Source organism: Carlito syrichta, unplaced genomic scaffold, assembly GCF_000164805.1.
Source record: "Carlito syrichta isolate Samal-C Ts95f unplaced genomic scaffold, Tarsius_syrichta-2.0.1 Scaffold311939, whole genome shotgun sequence".
Taxonomy (NCBI): Eukaryota; Metazoa; Chordata; class Mammalia; order Primates; family Tarsiidae; genus Carlito; species Carlito syrichta.
The window spans coordinates 362,343-384,413 of NW_007256035.1; the positions used below are offsets into that span (position 1 = coordinate 362,343).

General features: G+C 34.2%; 1 protein-coding gene across 6 annotated transcripts in view; it reads left to right on the forward strand.

Annotated features, from left to right (window-relative positions):
- The window catches only part of CDC42BPA (CDC42 binding protein kinase alpha), a 338,092-nt gene that overhangs the window by 301,798 nt on the left and 14,223 nt on the right, over positions 1 to 22,071 (forward strand). For all 6 annotated transcript variants that reach the window (XM_021718207.1, XM_008069336.2, XM_008069337.2 and 3 more), the window contains 8 exons: positions 1,328 to 1,409; positions 3,556 to 3,772; positions 4,624 to 4,686; positions 6,078 to 6,671; positions 8,446 to 8,543; positions 10,988 to 11,072; positions 16,489 to 16,612; positions 17,338 to 17,455. In XM_021718207.1, the coding sequence (XP_021573882.1) occupies positions 1,328 to 1,409; positions 3,556 to 3,772; positions 4,624 to 4,686; positions 6,078 to 6,671; positions 8,446 to 8,543; positions 10,988 to 11,072; positions 16,489 to 16,612; positions 17,338 to 17,455 (1,381 nt within the window). The remainder of the gene's footprint in view (positions 1 to 1,327; positions 1,410 to 3,555; positions 3,773 to 4,623; positions 4,687 to 6,077; positions 6,672 to 8,445; positions 8,544 to 10,987; positions 11,073 to 16,488; positions 16,613 to 17,337; positions 17,456 to 22,071) is intronic.

Consider the following 22,071-nt stretch of genomic DNA (forward strand, 5'->3'; position numbering starts at 1 on the left):
AGTCCAGGAGTTCAACACCAGCATAGGCAACATGATGAGACCTCATCTCAACAAAAAATAAAAAAATGCTGAGTGTGGTGGTATGTGCCTATAGTTCCAGCTACTCAGGAGGCTGAAGAGGGAGGAGCACCTGAGCTCAGGAGATTAAGGCTGCGGTGAGCCATGATCATGCCACTGCACTCAGCCTAGGTGACAGAGTGAGACCCTTACTCAAAAACAAATAAATAAATAAATAATAGGAGGTAAGGTTAGTATGTGTGTTGAGTGTGTGGAGTTAGGAGTCAAGGAAAAGAAGCTGGTATTTGAGTCCAAAATACCAGTATTAAAGTTGCTGGAGTCATGGAGACCTAATATGTGAAGTTTATATCATCACCTAAAAGCTTAGAGTGTAATTCCAGTATGAGGAAAGAAAATAAAAATCATAAAAGCTCTTGGAAGGCATAATGAGTGAATCAGTTACCATTTAAGTAAGTATAGTTCTTGAATGCTTCTGGTCTCATTTTTCAGTTTCTTCCCTGTCCCTTGAATGTTCTCCTTTACTCCTTCTTATCACTCCAGGCGCTGTCCCTGAGTGATCTTGTTTACTCAACTCTAGCCGTCACCTCAGCCCTGATGCCTCCCAAACTTGTCTCCAGTTCAGATAAATCAATCCATCTCTCACAATGAATTTCCAGCTACAGCTCACATGGACATTTCACACCAGTACCTCATACACTTTCTCTTCTTCCGCAAATACGAAATACAAATACAAGATATGAAGGAATAACTTCAAGAAATATCAGTGAGGGAAATCTGACAGAACTGGCTGACAGGAAGAAGAATCAAAGATAGAACTAAGGTGTCATGCCTTCAAAACCAAGGAAATGATAATACCAATAACAAAATTAAGTAAATCAGAAGAAACAAATTATTGTGGAGGAAATAAGTTTTAGATGTTGAAGGAACAATAAAATATCAGATGAGCTGGGTTGCGGGCACTTAAGATTTATTATTGGAGACAAGAGGGCTCACTGGAGGCTCTGGAAACCTGCCAGAATTCAAATCCCAGCTCTACATGTGTATTTACTAGCCTTGTGGCTTTGGGTAAGCCAGCAATTATTTCTGGCTCTTGTATGATGTGCTGCTGCTAAGTTATTCCTGATAATTATTTGGGGCACTATTAATTACTACTATTAATTAAATAATGAAATTATTTTAAAAATTCATCTTGGGTGTTATGTGCAGTTAAACTTTGAAGATTTTTTCATATGTGTTATGTAGATTCACATCCAAAACCACACACACATAGCCACATATATTAACTTTTAATGTTTCACTCTTCATTCAGGGATGAAGAATTTTCTGTGAGTTCAGTCTTGGCTTCTGATGTTATTCATGCAAGTCGAAAAGATATACCCTGTATATTTAGAGTAAGTGTGTGCATCATAGTTTGATCATTGAATTATTTGTTCTTAATGAGTATGTTTTGCCTCTTCATATAAATCAAGCCTACAATGACTAGAACCAAATCTTATATTCCATATCATCCAATATTTGAAAGTATAGGAAATTGGTACTAATATTTAATTAGTGAAAGACCTGTAGAAAGTATCAATATATGGCTTCTAAAATATTTTCTGATAGATTATACTTTTGAGTTCCAATTCAGTTTTCAAATAAATATTACTACATGGAAAAATTGAGTATGTGTGAGGTTTCGCAAACTCTTAAAAAATAGAAGTTTTGGCTGGGCTCGGTAGCTCAGCCTGTAATCCCAGCACTTTGGGAGGCCGAGGCGAGTGGATTGCCTGAACCTGCAGGTTCAAGACCAGCCCGGGCAACTTGGCAAGACCTCATCTCCACAATAAATCAAAAATTAGCTGGATGTGGTAGCACGCACCTGTAGCTCTGGCTACTTGGATGACTGAGGCGGAAGGATCGTAGGAGCCCAGCGGGTCAAGACTGGGGTGGCCGTGAGTGTGCCACTGCAATCCAGTCTGGGCAACGGAGTGAGACTCCAACTGAAAAAAAAAGTTTCTCTCTTTAAGACTCTCACTTTCAAAATTAATGTGTTTTTGTTACCTAATGCTTTTTAACAACCATTCCAAAACTTAGTAGCTTAAACCATCAATGATTTATTATTTTTCACTATTCTGTGGATCTGCTCTACAGTTCTTGTGGTGTTGGCTGAGTTGACTAATGTGGCTACATTCAGCCCTTTTGGGCCCAGAGCATCTCAAATGATCTCCCTCTTACATCTGGAGACTTGGTGCTGACTGTTAACTGAGTGATCTCAGTTCGACTCTTTGTGGACTCTTCATGGTCTCTAATCATTACATAATCTGACTGAGCTCCCAGTAACTTGCTTCTAAGAGAGCAAAAGAAATTATCAAGACTTTTAAGCACTAGGCCTAACACAGGTATAATAACCTTCGGCATTCTGTTAGTCAAAGCAAGTCATGAAGTGAGCCCAGATTTAAGAGGAGGAGAAATAGTCTCCACCTCTTCATAAGAAAAATGAAATTCTATAGAAGGAATTGTAGGTAGCCATCTTTGGAGGCCATTTACCACTATTAGATCTTGAGTTGGTAAATTAAGACAATTGAAGTTAAAAAAAAAAAAAAAAAGACTACTGCCCTATTGTTATGCCTGTCTGCTTAGTATTTATGAATCTTGTGTCTGAGTACAAGACCAGACAAAGGCTATACTTAGTCTCTTAGTTCCAAACTGACAAATATGTATTCTCCTCCTAACCACCGATGGAACCTATAGAGAGGCCCACTTATCTATAATTGATTTGCATAGTGTGAGTTTATTGTCACTTTTGCTTAAATTACTTTTAATAAGAAATTCATATGTATAAAATTTAAATTTGTTCTGATTGTCAGTGCAGTTTGTATAATAATAAACCTTCATTTAAATACTAATTCAAGTGATCTGCTGGACCTTTGAAAGGCTGTGTTCAAAACAGGCATTATAACCTTTCTACATTCTTAATGGTGATGTGAATTGTTGTAAAGTAACAATGTAAGTATTTCTGAGCATTACTGATTTTTTAAAACAAGTTGAAAGTCAGTATGGTGTATTGCTTAAGAGCATGGACATAGGATCCCAGACTTCTAGTTGTATGCCCTTGGAGATTATTTAATTTCCCTGTATCATAGTTTTTTCATATTTAAAATAAGGATATAATGACAATGCCTAACTTATTAAGATATTAACAGGATTAAATTAGTTAGTACTTATAAAGTGCTTAGATCTACCTGGTGTTCAGTAATTACTCAATAAATGTCAGGTATTGTTGTTATATGCATATGTATGATGCTTTTTTAGTGATAATGTTTTGGCACTTTGATAGCAAGGAAAATAAAAATGATTCTAACATTTTGAATGAAAACTGCCACCTTTGCTATGTCATGCATTCTAGTGTCAAAACTAGTTATTCTGATCAGTAAAGGCGTCATTTAATGAATGCTCATTTTTACTGGTGAATGCTAAGCACACTAACATAATCATGAAACTAGCATAAAGGGTATTTGTTTTCTAATATCATGGATACTGATTAACTTGTTCTAGGTCACAGCTTCCCAGCTCTCAGCATCTAATAACAAATGTTCAATCCTGATGCTAGCAGATAGTGAGAATGAGAAGAGTAAGTGGGTGGGAGTGCTGAGTGAATTGCACAAGATTTTGAAGAAAAACAAATTCAGAGACCGCTCAGTCTATGTTCCCAAAGAGGCTTATGACAGCACTCTACCCCTCATTAAAACAACTCAAGCAGCAGCAATCATAGGTATGAATTTATAACATTTATCATGTCATAATTGTTTACTAATCTACCTTGTGAATAGGGATTGGCTTCCATCCAGGAATCCCCAGTGTCCAACATACTATGTATTATATCACAAATGCTCAGTAAATGTTTACTGAATGAATGAGACCTGTATCAAAATCTTTATTTTTCAGTAAGCAGGAATAAATACACTTTCCAAGTGCATTTTCTTCTGAAAAAATAATAGTGCTAAAGAATAACTTATTCTAATTTCTGCTTGTGTAACTAAGAATAAGTTAATTTTTTAGAGTTTAATGTGTAAAATATAGATAGTAATTACCATTATAAAGTTATTGGGAATTTTAAATAAGATAGATTACAAAACACATAGTGCCCTGCATAAAAATGCCCTCAACAAATGGCAGCTTCTGTGTCAGGAGGTTTAAATTTTTGGTATATTCTTTCATATACAGCCAACTCTTTTGTTACTTTCCAGTAAATACTGAAAACTTCAGTGAGTAGTGTTCAAATGTCTTTCACAATATTTTCCTCCCAAACTAAGAAAGGGAACTAAACCGATGACATTAAAAGCTAGAATCTCCATTTTTTCAGCATTAATTAAATAAGCATTTACTTCTTTTTGTAAGGATTGATGTAGATTATTTTAATGATTATTTTATTCAAAAAGACATGAGATATTTGCCACTGTAATCTGAAAGCAAATGTTTAATAGTGTAAATTGTTATTCCTATATTTTGATTATTTATTTATTTATATCTTTTTTTGTATCAATGTCTTTATTATCTGGTTTAGTCTATTAGCTTTACATGGTTTTACATAATAAAAATGCCTCATATTTATGTCTTACATAGATCACGAAAGGATAGCTTTGGGAAATGAAGAAGGGTTATTTGTTGTGCATGTCACCAAAGATGGTAAGAGAAAATGTCATTATTTTGGAATGATTTAAGTCATATGTTGTTAGAAAATGTTTAGGCCGGGCTTGGTGGCTCAGCCTGTAATCCCAGCGCTTTGGGAGGCCGAGGTGAGTGGATTGCCTGAGCCCGCGGGTTCGAGACCCACCTGGGCAACGTGGTGAGACCTTATCTCTACAATAAATCAAAAATTAGCTGGGCGTGGTAGCGCGCGCCTGTAGTTCCAGCTACTTGGAAGGCTGAGGCGGAAGGATTGCCGGAGCCCAGCAGGTCGAGGCTGCGGTGGCCGGGAGCGGCCACTGCACTCCAGTCTAGGCAACAGAGTGAGACTCCAACTCAAAAAAAAAAAGAAAGAAAGAAAGAAAACGTTTAACTTTAGATTCTAAATTCTAAAAAGAGCAGGATTTGCTATTGTTTATATTGTAACTGAAATTTTGCAGATGTAGATTGATGTTTGTAAATTAAAAGATTATTTGTTAATTTCTACTATCCCCGAGTTCTAAAACTTCAAATGTATATTGTCTTTATTGTGTCATTTTATTTAACAGTTCTGTATAAACTCAGATTGCATTTCTAAAGATGGTACATGAAAAAAAACCTTTATTTTTTTTTTGTTCTATTAGTACTGTAAGAGGTGACAACTATTACAATGTGTTTGTTTGGGGTTTTTTATCCCTGTGGTTCAGTACAACAGATTTTTCTTCTAGGGAGAAACTAAATGCTAGGTGAAATAAAGAGAATCCAATTTAACTTGGTATTCATAAATATAATATGTTTTTATCTTCATATGAAGTTAGATCATGGGGAAACAATACATTTAAATTTTTTATATTTGATTTTAAATATGTGGGGTACAATTCAGGATTAGTTATACAAGTGGACATGATACAGGTAAAGTTTGGGCCTCCCTTTGGTCCCCACTTTGCCTGGTTTGAGATCAAATACCCTTTTTGATGTTACATTTAAATTTCATTAATTTATTACCCATAGAAGTACCTTCAGAAAAATATGAGTTCCTCAATTTCTGAGTTTTTTAAAATAGGAACCCCACAGTGATGGCCCCTAGAATTTAGTACCAGTAAAAAAAAAAAAAAAAATTTTTCCTTGAAAATTTGACATGCTCTTATACAAGAACTTTTTGCCTTGGCTTCCAGAAATCTCAGGGCTAAATGTAATACCTGCTCTAGGTAAGTTAAGTTATCTTATAATAGGTTTAGTTATCTCCTTTTTCTCTGTGATTTCTGATTTCTTATTCTTTCATTTACGCATCTATACGTTGACTTATATGCTTTCCCATCTATACATTGACTTATATGCTTTTGAGTATAATTGGAATATGATTAATAAATACAGCTATTTTTCACTTGATTTATTATTATTTCTGTGTGTAGAAATTATTAGAGTTGGTGACAATAAGAAGATTCATCAGATTGAACTCATTCCAAATGATCAGCTTGTTGCTGTGATCTCAGGACGAAATCGTCATGTACGACTTTTTCCTATGTCCGCTTTGGATGGGCGAGAGACTGATTTTTACAAGCTGGCAGAAACTAAAGGGTGTCAAACCATAACTTCTGGAAAGGTGCACCATGGAGCTCTCACATGCCTGTGTGTGGCTATGAAAAGGCAGGTCCTCTGTTATGAACTGTTTCAGAGCAAGACCCGTCACAGAAAATTTAAAGAAATTCAAGTCCCATATAATGTCCAGTGGATGGCAGTCTTCAGTGAACAACTCTGTGTGGGATTCCAATCAGGATTTTTAAGATACCCTTTGAATGGAGAAGGAAGTCCATACAGTATGCTCCATTCAAATGACCATACACTATCATTTATTGCACATCAACCAATGGATGCTATCTGCGCAGTTGAGATCTCCAGTAAAGAATATCTGCTGTGTTTTAACAGCATTGGGATATATACTGACTGCCAGGGCCGAAGATCTAGACAACAGGAATTGATGTGGCCAGCAAATCCTTCCTCTTGTTGTAAGATCTCTTTCTTATGACTTTCTTATTTCTGTCCTTTTCTTCCATTTCATCTCCTAAAATGTTGTCATTGTTAATAACGGGTTTTTTAAGTAATTCTTAAGATTTTTCCTAAATATTAATTATGTTAATATATATGTAAAAGCTATATGTAGTAACCTAGGCCAAAAGGGCCAACTTTAAAAGGTACTAATCAAAGCTAATCCTTCTGTGGAATATTTTACTGAGATGAATTTTTTAATTTCATGCTGTATTTCAAAATAACCCTAAATTGTTATCTTCATTGTTCCCAAAACATAGTGTTTATAAGCATCAGTAGCACATAGAACATATGCTGGAGAAGTAAGTTACTAAGTGAATCAATTATGTAAAGGTATAGTGTAGCATCTATGAAGAGGTATTACTCAGTTTTACATTTTTATCTAGATAGGTAGGTATTTAACATTGCTTATTTTACTCTTTCAAGAAATGGAGATAGTAATAAATATGTAATACTTTTAAAATACTTTTATTATTGAGTAATAATCTAGTTATTATTGAATATGTGCCTTTGCACTGTTTGAGATATAGCAATGAGCATAATGGACACAGTCTTACCCTCACAGACCATAGAGTACAGTAGAAAAGATTCATGATAAAGCAAGTATGTGGACTATAAGTGCAGTAGACTATAAGTGCTATGATAGCAGAAGTTCAGAGTTCTGTAGAACCACATAGGAGGAGTATCTAATCCAAATTGTTTGTTTTTAATAGGAAATACTTGAACATATTTAAATGCTGAAGGGAAAGAACCATTAAGGAACTACTTCGAAAAGGTTGTCTTTGGGGCATACAGGAAGTAGAGTAAGATCACCAGGAAGGCTAGAGAGGATGAAATTCAGAAAACAGGTGGAAAAATTATTTGGGACAGGAGGAGTGAAACCTCTTCGACTGTAACAAGATAGAAGGAGAAATGATGGGTGTGGGTCTAATCAAGTTTAAAGGTTCAGGGGAAGAATGTTTAGAATGGCAATACATGCTTATTATAGAAACATTAGGAAATCTAGATAAAATGAATGAAAGAAAAATATCTCATATCCTACTCACTCAGACTTAACTATTTTTAATGTTTTGTTTATTCTGAAACTTATACTCTTATCAATGGCTTCATATGTAGAATAAATGTTGTTTTGTAACTGAGTCAGATAGAAATTCAAAGTATTACTTCTAATGTGGAGTAGTAAGAGTTGGAATATCTGACTTTTATAAATAGTTCTGCCAATAATACAATTTGTGACCTAAGTTTAGGTAAATCATTTAATCTGTCTTTGCTGTGTCACCATTAATTGATATTCACTCTTTCAGCAAGTATGTGTTGAACATCTGCCCTGTTTATGTAGGCATGCCAAGGTGCTTTATTATACATTCATAACTGGGATTAGAACACATACTAAAGATTTATCTACTTTGTAAGTTTGTTTCAGTGTCAATAACTTAACTACTTTAGGAATCAAATACTTGAAAATGTAATGCAGTTCTTTTATAGAACTCATGTTGAGCAAGGGAATATTATACCCCTGGTGTTAACAGAATGTTGTGGCTATATAATCTGAGCCATGGTATGTCAATTCTTCATTTACAACTTATATTCTGTTTGCTTTGATCTGGATATTATATGATAACACTAGGATGTTGGTGAATTCTACTTTGCAGTTAGATAGTATAGACCTTTCAAATCTGGGGGTTTAATAGGTAAAAGTAATCAGCAGGCTGTTCCCTCCTTCCTTTCTCCCAGGTTACAATGCACCTTATCTCTCAGTGTATAGTGAAAATGCAGTTGATATTTTTGATGTGAATTCCATGGAATGGATTCAGACTCTTCCTCTCAAAAAGGTAATTTAGCATTAAAATATAGGTTAAGCCAAGTAATGACTATAAACGAAAACACTAATATGACTATTTAGATATTTTTCATTACTTTGGCATTTCCTGTGTAATTGGTGATTGGGACTTAACAAAGAGTAAGAAAATAGAAACAGAAATAAAGCTAGTTAATTTCATTATAAATAACTCAGACCATACTATTTTTATTATATTTAGTTTATGTAAAGTATGTTTGTTATCATGATGAACAACAACAATATATTCTGCAACTTAAGATGTGTTATCTTCCACTTTTGGATTAAAAAACCCTGAGGGAGAATATGATTATTATTAATTTTAACTATTTTCATATAATGGTATATAATGTTTAATCTCATAAGGACATATTTCACAGGCTAAAAAGTGATTAAGCGTAGAACCAAAGCTATATTTGTTTCATGAATGAAAAATGAAAGTTTCACGTGTTCCTAATAAAACTTAATATTTTCTTAATACATCCCTGTGTTTCCATAACATAAAGAGAATTTTTACCTGTATAGAACTGCCATTTTACAAAAATGAAGAGTAAGAATTTCATATAGATATATATGGTATATGCAGCATTTATTATTAGTTGAGGGGCAGGGTTTAGAGAAATAGATAAGAGAAAGTAGCCAAAGCCATATTTTAAAATTTGCCCCAATTTTAAATCACATCAGTAGTTTAAAAAGCTCTGATAAATACTGCAACATTATATAAAGCAACAAAAATGTGCTCTCAATTGTAAATCTGGGTTGGTTACACTTCGTTTTCTGTTTTACTTGTATCATGTAATTTTCACAATATGAAAGAATACATGGTCCTTATGAAGCATAATAATAAACTGATCACTCATGAACCTGCCTCCTAACTTTAAGCTAGAATATTACCAATATCACTGCATCTACCTGGGTATTTCTCCTTTATCCTTTTCCCCTCCCTCTCTCCAGAGAAAAGTCAACATCCTGAATGTTGTGCTTATCATTCTCTTGCTTTTCTTAAAACACAGAATTTTTGCATATTTAAATGTTCCTAAGCAACTTGCTTAGTTTTTCTTGGTTTTGAGCTTTATAAAAATATTATAATGTATTTTCATCTTCTGTCTTGCTTTTTTAGTTATTTACTGTGTTTCTGAGATTCATTCACATTGTTACATGTACACTATGGTTTATTGCTTTTTAGTACTATAAAATAATCTTTTGGGTGAACTTATCACTATTCTTTGCCAGATGTTTGAATTAATTCCTAGCTTTTTGCTATTGTGGACATTGCTGCATATGTCTTTTGGAGTATGTATACAGGATTTTCTTTAAGTCACATGCCTTGAAGTAGAATTGATGGGACACGGCAACTGCTCAGTTTTACGAAATTGTCATACAATTTTCCAAAGTCATTGGACTAATTGATGCTCCCATCAACAGTATATAAGGGTTCCTACCGACCCACATCCTCTCTAGCGCTTTTTGTTGTCAGAATTCATAGTTTTTGTAAATGGTTACAAAGTAGTATCTCAAGTATTAATTTGCATGTCCCTAATTAATTATATGGTTGAAAGTCTTTTTTTTGTTTGTTTGTCATTCATATTTCCTGTTCCATGAAATGCCTGGCCATAGTTTTTGCTTGTTTTTCTGTTGGATTGGCCATTTTTAAAATTTTGATTTATTAGAATTTTTTTATATTGTGTGAATACTGGGTTAATAACGGATATTTAAATCTTTTCTCTTTTTGTAACCTACCCATTTGTATTTAGCTCAACAGAAGTTACTGGTTTTAATGTTGTTATATGTTTCTTTCTTATCCTTTAGGTTTGTCTTTTTCTCTTGTTTAAGAAACTCTTTCCTACCTAAGGGTCATAAAGATACAGCCTTTATTTTCTTCCAAACATTTTAAAACTTTACCTATTACATGTATGTCTTTAATGCCTTTGGAATTGATTTTTTTGTATATGGTATGAAGTAGGGATTCAACTCTGTTGATTCCATATAATTAGTTGCTCCGTGACCATTTATTGACCGTCCTTTCTAGTCCCAGTGATCTGCACTTCTATCCCCATTATTTGGGTGCATTTAGTTTTTGATAATAAGAATTTATAAAGCATCTGTGTTGGTATCTTTTTAGTGTGTATTTGGTTATTATAGGCTTTAGAAAGTCATAGCTTGAGATTTAAATGTATTTCTTCTTAATTTTGTTTACCTGCCCAGGATAGTCTTTCCTTAAATGTTATCATTATAAATTTGTTTGTTCAAATTAGATAATATTATACCTTTCTAGTCAGAATTGTTGTAAAGTTTTTGTTGTTTTTTCTGAGAAGGCTGTGTTTTGAAGCGGATAAATGAAAATTCTTAATAGTGTGTGCTTTATAAATAGGCCAAATGTTTTATGATTTAATTTTTAAAGGTTTTGTTGGAATCCTAATTTAATTTTTATTATTTTAGGTGCGACCCTTAAACAATGAAGGATCATTAAATCTTTTAGGATTGGAAACAATTAGATTAATATATTTCAAAAATAAGATGGCAGGTAAGAAAATATATATATTAATAGAATTGCTAATGGAAATGTTATCTTTAAGTTGACTGCCCTAGGTCACATGAATAATAAGTGTCAATCCAGATTTAAACTCAAGTGTATCTTGCTCCAAGTCTATGATCGTGGTCACTATAACACTCTTTTAATATGTTAAGATAAGCTGTGCTCAGTGGCTCAGCCTGTAATCCCGCGCTTTGGGAGGCTGAGGTGAGTGGATTGCCTGAGAATGCGGGTTCAAGACCCGCCTGGGCAACTTGGCGAGACCTCATCTCTACAATAAATCAAAAAATTAGCCAGGCATGGTAGCGCATGCCTGTAATTCCAGCTACTCAGAAGGCTGAGGCGAAAGGATCACTGGAGCCCAGCAGGTCGAGGCTGCAGTAGCCGGGAGTGGTCACTGCACTCCAGTCTGGGCGACCGAGTGAGACTCCAACTCAAAAAAAAAAAAAAAATTTGTAGACAGTCTGCCTGGCATTTTATATATATGGTATATAATTACATGTGTGAAAGTCTCACCTCACTACCTTGGTCACTGCCCAAAGGACCTTCTCCTGTAACACCCAGGTTTGCATTCTCCTTCCTGATTCTGGGCACTCCTGACTCTCCTCTTGTTGCTGCATCTTCCCATGTTGACATCAGCACTTCAGAAGTGCTAAACCCTAAAGTCCCAAACGGGAACTCTAGATGAGTGTCCACCGAGCCCGGCATGTCTACATATTTTAAATGTGTTTGCCAGTTATAGTATGTCCAAATGGTTTTTAAAAATCTCACTTTTTAACAAATATTATAGTATCCTCTTCTATATAATAATTATTTTCGGGCCAGGCTTGGTAGCTCAGCCTGTAATCCCGTGCCTTTGGGAGGCTGAGGTGAGTGGATTGCCTGAACCCGCGGGTTCGAGACCTGCCTGGGCAGCGAGACCTCATCTCTACAATAAATCAAAAAATTATCTGGGTGTGGTAGCGCGCGCCTATAATTCTGGCTACTCGGAAGGCTGAGGCGGAAGGATCGCCGGAGCCCAGCAGGTCGAGGCTGCGGTGGCCTGGAGTGGCCACTGCACTCCAGTCTGGGCAACAGAGTGACACTCCAACTCAAAAAAAAAAAAAAATTATTTTCATGGATAGCAACAAATTTCTCCATAACAGAGATATTTATACATTTCTGATCTTTTGTGGTAGGTTTATTTAAGATATATTTATGAGATATTATGTATTTACAATAATTTAAATTGACTTAAAGATAAGTAAACACACTGACCTCAAAAAAACACATGAAAACATTTATGCTAGTTATCTCTGGGTAGTGAGATTATTATCTTAATTCTTTTCTTACCTTACCCTCCACATTCCTCCAGTACATTTGTATATTCCACTTTCAAAAAAAAAATCTATCAAGAGTATATTTTTTGTCATTATTGTTTTATTTTTAATTCTGGAATACATAAATTGCTTGGCTTCTGGTTTGGTACATCCTCTTGGAACGGGAGGTTTGTGGTGTACAAACTGGTCACTGTGCAGAAATCTATGATAGGAGGATATTCCAGTATGACTTGAGAAAGGATACTCAGGTACTGGAAGTGTAATCGAACTCAGAGTTCGATTTACCATGAAGCTGATGAAACTTTAGCTTTTAGGCTCTTCACATCCAAGACCCTATACTTAGTTTTGTCCAGACATACCTCATTTGACCACTCTTTGCTTTGTTGCTTTTTACAGATTTGCATTTTTTTTTTTACATATTGAAGGTTTGTGGCACCCCTAAGTCACACAAGTAAAGTCTGTTGGCATCTTTTTCCCTACAGTATGTGTTCACTTTGTAGCTCTCTGTCACATTTTGATAATTCTCTTGTTTTTATTATACTTTTTCACTGTTAGTATATCTGTTATAGTGATCTGTGATCAGTGGTCTTTGATGTTACTGTAGTAATTGTTTTGGTGCACCATGCCCATGTAAATGTTGTGTATGCCCTGACAGCCCCATCAGCAAGCCATTCCTTGACTCCGTCCCTCTCCTCAGGCCTCTTTATTCCCTGAGACACAACAGTATTGAAGTTAGACCAATTAATAACCCTACCATACCTTCTAAGTGTTCAGTTGAAAAGAAGCATCGCACATTTCTCACGTTAAATTAAAAACTAGAAATAATTAAGCTTAGTAAGGAAGGCATGTTGAAAGCTGTCATAGGCCAAAAGCTAGGACCCTGTGCCAGACGGCCAAGTTGTAAAAGTTCTTGAAAGAAATTAAAAGTGCTACTCCAGTGAACACATTAATGATAAGAAAGTGAAGCAGACTTTTTCCTGTTATGGACAAAGTTTGAGTGGTCTAAATAGAAAATCAAACTAGCTACAACTTTCCCTTAAGCCAAAACCTAGGCCCTCTCTTCAATTCTGTGAAAGCTGAGAGAGGTAAAGAAGCTACAGAAGAAAAGTTGGAAGCTAGCAGAGGTTGGTTCATGAGGTTTAAGGAAAAAAAATCATAACTTAAAAGAACAAGGTGAAACACCAAGTGCTGATGGAGAAGCTGCAGCAAGTTATCCAGAAGATCTAGCTAAAAATAATTGATGAAGGTGGCTACACTAAACAATAGATTTGCAATGTAGATGAAAATCTTCTATTGGAAGAAGATGCCCTTTAGGACTTTCGTAGCTAGGGAAGAGAAGTCAGTTCCTGTCTTCAAAACTTCACTTGACTGACTCACTTGTTAGGGGTTAATACAACTGTTGACTTTAAGTTTAAGCCAGTGCTCCCTTATCTTTCAAAAAAAATTGTAGGGCTCTTAAGAATTATGCTGAATCTACTCCGGCTATGTTCTGTAAATGGAACAAAAAGGCTAGGTGGCAGCACATCTGTTTACAGCATGGTTTGCTGAATATCTTAAGCACACTGTGGAGACCTACTGCTCAGAAAAAAAGAAACAAAAGGATTCCTTTCAAAATATTATGCTCATTGACAATGTACCTGGTCTCCTAAGAGCTCTGATGGAAATTGACGAGATGAATGTTGTTTTCATGCCAGCTCACACAATATTCATTCTGCTGCCCGTGAATCAAGGAGTAATAATTTCTACTCTTAAGTCTTTCCATTTAATAAAGAATACATTTTGTAAGGTGATAGCTGTCATAGTGGTTCTGCTAAAAGATCTGGGAAAAACAGTTGTAAACCTTCTGGAAAGGATTTACCATTCTAGATGCCATTAAGAACATTTGTGATTCATCGGAGGAGGTCAAATTATTGACATTAAATGAATTTGGAAGAAGCTGATTCCAACCCTCATGGATGACTTCGAGGACTTGACGTCTTCAGTGGAGGAAATCACTGTAGATGTGACTGAAAGAGCAAGAGAATTGCTAGAATTAGAAGTGATCCTATAGATGTGACTGAGTTGCTGTATCATAATAAAACATTAACAGGTGAAGAGTTGCTTCTTAAGGACGAGCAAAGAAAGTGATTTCTTGAGATGGAATCTGATGTTGGTGATGATGCTATGAATGTTGTTGAATGACAAAAAGGATTTAGAATTTTACCTAAACTCAGATGATAGGACAGAGGCAAGGTCTGGAAGATTGAGTCGAATACTGAAAGAAGTTCTGTGGGTAAAATGCTATCAAACAGCATTGCATACTTCAAAGAAATTTTTCATAAAAGGAAGAGTCGATCCATGCAACAAACTTTTTGTCTCAGTTGAATAAATTGCCATAGCCACCTTAATCTTCAGCAGCCACCAACCTTATCAGTCAGCAGCCATCAACATCAAGATGAGACACCACCAGCAAAAAGCTTATTACTCACTGAACGTACAGATGATTCTTAGCATTTTTTCACAATAAAGTATTTTTTAATTAAGTTATACACATTGTTGTTTTTAGACACAATGCAGTTGCATACTTAATAGACCTCAATATAATGTGAACATAACTTTTATAGGCACTGGGAAAACAAAAAACTTGTGTAATTCACTTTATTGTGGTCTGGAACCAACTCTGCAGTATCTCCAAAGTATGTCTGTATTCTCTCTTAGAGAAACTCCAGATATTTGTATGAGATTGACTCTACCCTATTCTCACTGTGTGTAACCATGCTGGTTATAAAAATGTGTCCATATTCCCTCTGCATATCTTTAGGACAATGTGTATTCCAACTTGTCTTTTCCCATGCTTTCATCTTTCTACTCTAGGCTACAAGTAAAGGTGGAGCTTAGAGAAGGGAGAGCTGACAAAACTTTAATAGTTGTCTTGTTTTTTGACAAAGGAAGGAAATCTCATTTCCAAGAGATCCTTTCTTTTTCTGTTTCTTGCTTTCTCCTCAGTCGTCCAAGAATTCAAAGTGCTTCTGCAGCCTTCTGGCTGTTCAAAATCTTCCATTGCCACCGTAATTCTCTAAGACCTTCTTTACAAACCTCATAATCCTCAAATTCCAAAATTGTGTCCCACGTTCTCATTCACCTTAAAAATTCCATTCTCTTAACGTTTATTGTTAGGAAAGCAGTCTGACTAAGCTACATTTTTATACTAGAAGAATATTGTCACTTTTTTGATAACTATCTGCTTTGATTTATTTACAGGCCCGTTGGCATCTTTGCTCCTTCTTCTCACTTTAGCTTTCTGGGTTTTGAAAATTTCTGAAGATTACTTTTTATCTTTTTCCTTATTTTATTTAGATAATGACATCTCCTGTCACATTATGTGTATACAGTTGTCCATTTCAACCTTATAGTGTGTTCACATAGCCCAGCATGTTTTGTTTACTTCTAGATACTAAGACTGACATAGGATAAGATGGGCACTGGATTACTAGGTGTATATGATTAAATATCATCTCTTCCCAAGATCAGCAGAGTAGAAATAAAGACAGATTCTTACCTTTAGGAAAGGAAAATAATGCGAGTACAATTCCTTTTCCTTTCTCCATATCTTGCAGCTATAAAAAAGGAAATTTTTTATTATTTAAAAATAATTGTAATTCTTATTTACATGAATAACTTGTTGATGGAAGAAACTGTCTGACTACTGTGTGAGTTAATAATAGCAGCTTTTTAACACCCTAAGTCATTGAAACCAACACCTGGAAGGAGAGGGAAACAGTGTGTAGATATTGAGATGGGGTGGCTAGTCAGTGATAGGATACCAAGGCAATTACAGTTTTTTTTTATAGTAACATTAGGTCATATTATGCTTATAATCAAGTAAAAGTGAAAATTTATTTTGTAAGCTGTGTTTAGTTTCAACATATATCTGTTTACATATGTTCTGTTGAAAATTATTTACTATGTTATCAACACATTACTGTTTTAAAAATCAAAGTTGCATATACTTGTATAATTAATGTTTTTACTGTCTTGGAGATTCGTGAATGAAAAGCATTTTAGTAGTTAAAACAACATCATTATTCTTTTTATATTTTTGTAAACAGAAGGGGATGAACTGGTAGTTCCTGAAACATCAGATAATAGTAGGAAACAAATGGTTAGAAATGTTAACAATAAGCGGCGCTATTCCTTCAGAGTTCCAGAAGAGGAAAGGATGCAACAGAGGAGGTAGAGATGTAATTTATACTATATCCATATATCCTTGTAGCATCTGAAGGACTATATATAATGCTATAATACCATATTTGATTTGAAAGGAAAATTTGATATCTGAAAATCTGTCATTCTCCTGTGGTGTCAGAAACTGCAATAATAAATGTAACTTCTCAGTGTCACTATAAATATTCCCAAAGTCATGAGTTTGCATTTAATTAAAGTACCTTATTTTTATTTATTTATGTATGCATATGAAATAGTTATAATTTTTGTAATGTGTGCCTTCTGCAGTGTATGCATATAAACATAACTGTGCTACAGTAAATCTAAGAAGTTCAGATTAATTGTTCTCTTCATGAGCAAACAGAAGTAGACTTGTAGTATAATCCCAGTTACATATAAAAACATTTCTAAAACATTATAAATTATCTTTAGAAACATAAAATTCAGAATTAACTATAAAATACAACAGAAATACCTTGGTATCTTAAGTATTTTAAAGGACCCTCTCTGTTTTTCCACCCCAAATCATAATATCTGTTATTTAAAATTTAAAACAAAGCAGGTATCATATCTACCACCTAAGTAAGGGTGGGTATATTCTGTATTCTAATTTATTCTTATTAATGTGAACTATGAGTTTTATTTTTAACTTAAAATAAGTAAGTATGCTTGATTTTTTTCATAAGTTATCTAGACTGTGAACACAATGACTAAACAGTTGTCTTATCTTACAGAGAGATGCTACGAGATCCAGAAATGAGAAATAAATTAATTTCTAACCCAACTAATTTTAACCACATAGCACACATGGGTCCTGGAGATGGAATACAGATCCTGAAAGACCTGCCCATGGTAAGAGGAATGAAGACTGAATGTGAACATTAATGGTGGAAAGAAATATGTGTATATATATTCTTAAAAACATACATATACTTCAAAGGACATCTTTCTTTGTTTTTCTCAGTATGTCATGATATCTAAGAAGTATGATGACATAACTGATAAAGAAAACATATACTATAGACATCTGTCAGAAAACAAGCCAAGTTCTTTTTTAGTTCCATACTCTAAAAACTTCTCCCATACCTAGATTTACTATTGTTGATGGGAAGAAACTGCCAGATACAGAGAGGTTCTGTACCAAATTCAGAACTTGGCTACCAAATCACTAAAATTTCACTAAGTTTTAGCAATTCAGTGCAGATATTTGGTCTACTTTCATTTTCCAAAGAACTGCATGAGCTTGGTCACTAATGGTCCCACCTCTCAGCAAATTGTAAAATTAAATATTTTTCCTTTGTCCAATTACAAACATGTCACCTGGTCAGTCATACATTAAAAAGTAAACATAGAAAAACTTGTATTTTAGCAATATGAAGATTAGTTCTTAGACTTGTTATATTGAGATTAAGAATATTAGTGAAATTAGCTAATAATTATCCTGGCTTTATTTGTGATTAATATTTCAGTATCAGCACTCTCAGCAAACTATAAAAACTTTAATATGGCCCTCTTGGTTGGTGGTAATGACAGATAAATTTCACACAGAATTGTAAGTATAATTTTATGGCAATTTGAGAGATGATTTGTGGTTACTTGTAAACCAAATCTCTCTCAATTAACCACATTATTGACATTACTGTGATAGAAGATATGAACGTCTATCACTAAGAGGGAAAAAATGATAGATAATAATATAGTTTCATGTGCAGTCAAGTAGTTTTGAATAAAAAACTAAACTTTTAAAGGGAGTTTTGCACTTATTTCACTGGCAGGAAAAGAAAAGTCTGCATTTATTTATGTCTGAGTTTTTCATTGTAAATATCCCAATTAACAAATTGGCTCTGCTTAACTTACGAATGAATGTAACATTCTTATTGTTGCCATTTTTTCATCATCAAGACATTATTGTTATATGGTCATTGTATTATATCTTCCTTTATGGAGTTCAAATCATCCACAATAGTCACTTATTTTTTTCAGAATAGAGATTTTTATTAGCTGTGCTGAGCAAATATAAATAAAGTATGCAAAAACTAGATCGCAGCTTATAGTCATTTAAACTAAGTAAAAAAAATTAAGGTTGAGTAAATAAAAAACTGCTCTACTTGTCTATGGTGTTTTAAAACTATACTATTTTTTCTACCTTTTGCTTAGGAGTGATCTCAAATTTCTCTTCATTCTTTTCCCATTCTGAGCATTTGCTTTAAGTCCTCAGTTTAGCTTTCCTTTAATCTCAGAAATAAATATAACTTAACCATACTGTCCGAAGTGTCTGTTGTTTTTCCTTATGGAAGGTATAATGTCAGGCACAAAATAGCTTAATAGAAATACATATTTATAGTTTATATTTGATAAATCAAGTGTTATATGTTATTTTAATTAAACTTTGAAATTTAGTTAGTGAATAGTTTTTTCAGTATATGATATATAATTAGCATTACTTAAGGATAGAGAGATAAAAATTTCAAACATATGTATGTGGAAACGTAAAACATTAGCAAATGCAAAATTATTTTAACAGTGAATAAGGTTTTATTAGATAACCTTTTAAAACTAAAATTTATTTCACTTTGGTTTTATTTTAGTACACAGAAAAGAATATATTTTTGTCTCATATTCCAACATGGCAAGAAAAATTATAGAAAATTATGTAGAAATTCTGTTATATCCTACATACAGTATTTTTCTTAAGATAGAATAGTTTCAGTATTTAGCAAAATGTTATTCTGCTTGTATTCTTCTGCCATCAGGTGAAAATCCAGTTGCTAATATCAGAGTCCTTTCAGACCTTCATATCCAATAAGACATAGTCTGATGCTAAATATCAAATTTCAAACATTGTATGAACTTTTATGTCAAAGCATTCCTCCTTACCCTACTTTTTCTCCCTTCACACTTCTACAACTTAAAGTAAAAAAAGAAAAAGAAAAAAATGTGCATTTTAGTTTTTGATCAAAATAAGGTCTAGTCTTTATTACCAAGCAAAACAAATTCTAATAGCATTTCCCAAATATTTATTCTCCAGCAGCCTCCATAACACATGACCTTCCGTGATGGCGGCTTATTCCAATTAGACCTCTTGCTTCTTAGTGTTAGTTGTCACCTGATCTTGTTGACACATGACCGTCTTGTTGGTTCTTTTTGACATTAATACAAGTGACTTTCTGCCCTATTAATTCATTCTAGATTTTGATGTGCCTTCCATTCCTTTAGTGTTTTCTTATCCATGTAAGTGCGTTTATATTTCCAGGACAAGAAGTTGGTATACATTTTTGAAACCTGATTCTTCAACTGTACATATAGTATGCATCAAAGATCTTATGTGTCTGAATTCCTGTTCTTCACAACCAAATTTTATTTTCACATGCATTTTTTTCATTTCACTACCAAGGGATATATAAACTGGAGTCTTTATATAGAAACCCATTTAATCACCTAACAAAAATTTATTGAGGACTTACTTTGTGCCCAGATCAATGGTAGACACTGTTAAACAATATAATAATATGCATGTCTGAATTATAAAATAATATGCATGTCTGAACCTGTGTATGTATCTGTTGAAAAGCTTATGATATTTTTATAAATTTTCAGATTTTCATATGTTCTTTCCATTTAATTGGAATTATTATTATCTATCTCCAAAAAATAAAGATCAATTTAATTTATCTAATGTTAACATATACAAGAGCTTTAAAATACCAAAGCCACATAGTGTTACCTGTGCAAAGAGCATGTTTTCCCAGACCCCATTTTTATGTTTTAATTTATTCAAATCATTATTGCCTTCCTGTGAAATACTTACAATCTTACAAAGTGTATTAGATGACTTTAGAAGCTTAATTCTGTTTCTTTTATACCTAATGATCCTGAAATAGGATTGTTTCCTTTTTGAATCGGGAAGGGACAGTAAAGCTAAGGCTAAGATTTTCTTACCTCCTGTATCAGAGGCAAACCTTTTATTTGTATCTTTGTGAGTGAAGAGAATATAAGCAATGAGTATAAGATGAGATGTGTGTCTTTAAAATATGCACTGTATAGCTTTCTTGAATCTTTTTTTTTTTTTTTTTGTCAGAATCTTACTCCGTTGCCCAGCCTGGAGTGCAGAGGCACAGTCACGGCTTACCACAGCCTTGATATTTTGGGCTCAGGCAATCCTTCTGCCTCAACCCCCTGAGCCTACAGGCATGCACCAGCTAATTTTTTTTCTTTTTTGTGTTGGAGTCTCACTCTGTTGCCCAGGCTGGAGTACAGTGGCATACTTGTGGCCATCCCATTGTCAACCTGCTGGGCTCTGACGATCCTTCTGCCTCAGCCTTCCAAGTCGCTGGAACTACAGGCACACGCTACCACGCCCAGCTAATTTTTTTATTTATTTATTGTAGAGACGAGGTCTCGCCAAGTAGCCTAGGCTGGTCTCGAACCTGTGGGCTCAGGCAATCCACTTGCCTTGGCCTGCCAAAGTGCTGGGATTACAGGCTGAGCCACCAAGCCCAGCCTCAACTAGGTTTTTAACTTTTTTTTAGAGAGGAGGTGGTCTCAAACTCCTGGCCTTGAGCATTCCTCCTGCCTTGGCCTCCCACAGTGCTGGGATTACAGGCATGAACCACTCCAGGTCTTCTTGAATCTTTTTTATTATTTACCTTTTTTTATAGGTGGTCACTGGTAATAAAAGATAGGTTTTTCTCCATTTGAATGCAAGATTAATATTTTATGTCTAGGAGATTTATTTTTAGCACATTACGTTTCTTCTAGCCTTTTGTCCATTCCTAAAATTGTTAATAAAGATAAATTTTCTCTTGGGGCTTTAATAAGTAATTTTTATTCTTAAAGTTATAGTTACTTGTACACCAATAGTTTTTTTTCTTTTTGGAAAAAACCTCAGAAAGTACTGCATTTACTCATATATCTGGAATAAGAATAATATCTTACATAGGAGTCTTTCTTTTTAAGCCCAGATAATTTATGAGATCCTTTTATTTAACATGCTTACCTCATTGGAACATAGATGCCATCCTGGGTCCAGTCAGCATCCTCTCCAGCTAGTCATTTAACCTCTGTGTCTAATAAAGGGGTTACATTTTCTGGAAACAGTTGTTCTTCAAGAACTGAACCTCGAAAATTTCTATTAGAGAAGGTGACTGACCACTGAGTGATGGTTCCCAAATAAATCTTCAAAAGTAGTTATTTTATCTGAAAAAGTAAGAGTCCTTGGCTTCAAAAGCCTTTTTCTATATCTTTCATAACACATTGTTTCATTTTTTAAAAATATACTTGAATATTGAAGGGGAGAGTTCTTTTGGATGTCTAAATGGAGATGAGCTTGAGCTGCTTAAAGATAAATTGATAATTAGTGTGTTTCATAGTTACTCACTGTTTTGTTATAAGGGAAATAAGATCAGTAAAAGCAAACACATGATTAGAAATCTGTGAATACCAGAGAATGATTTTTAAATGGTTTTAGA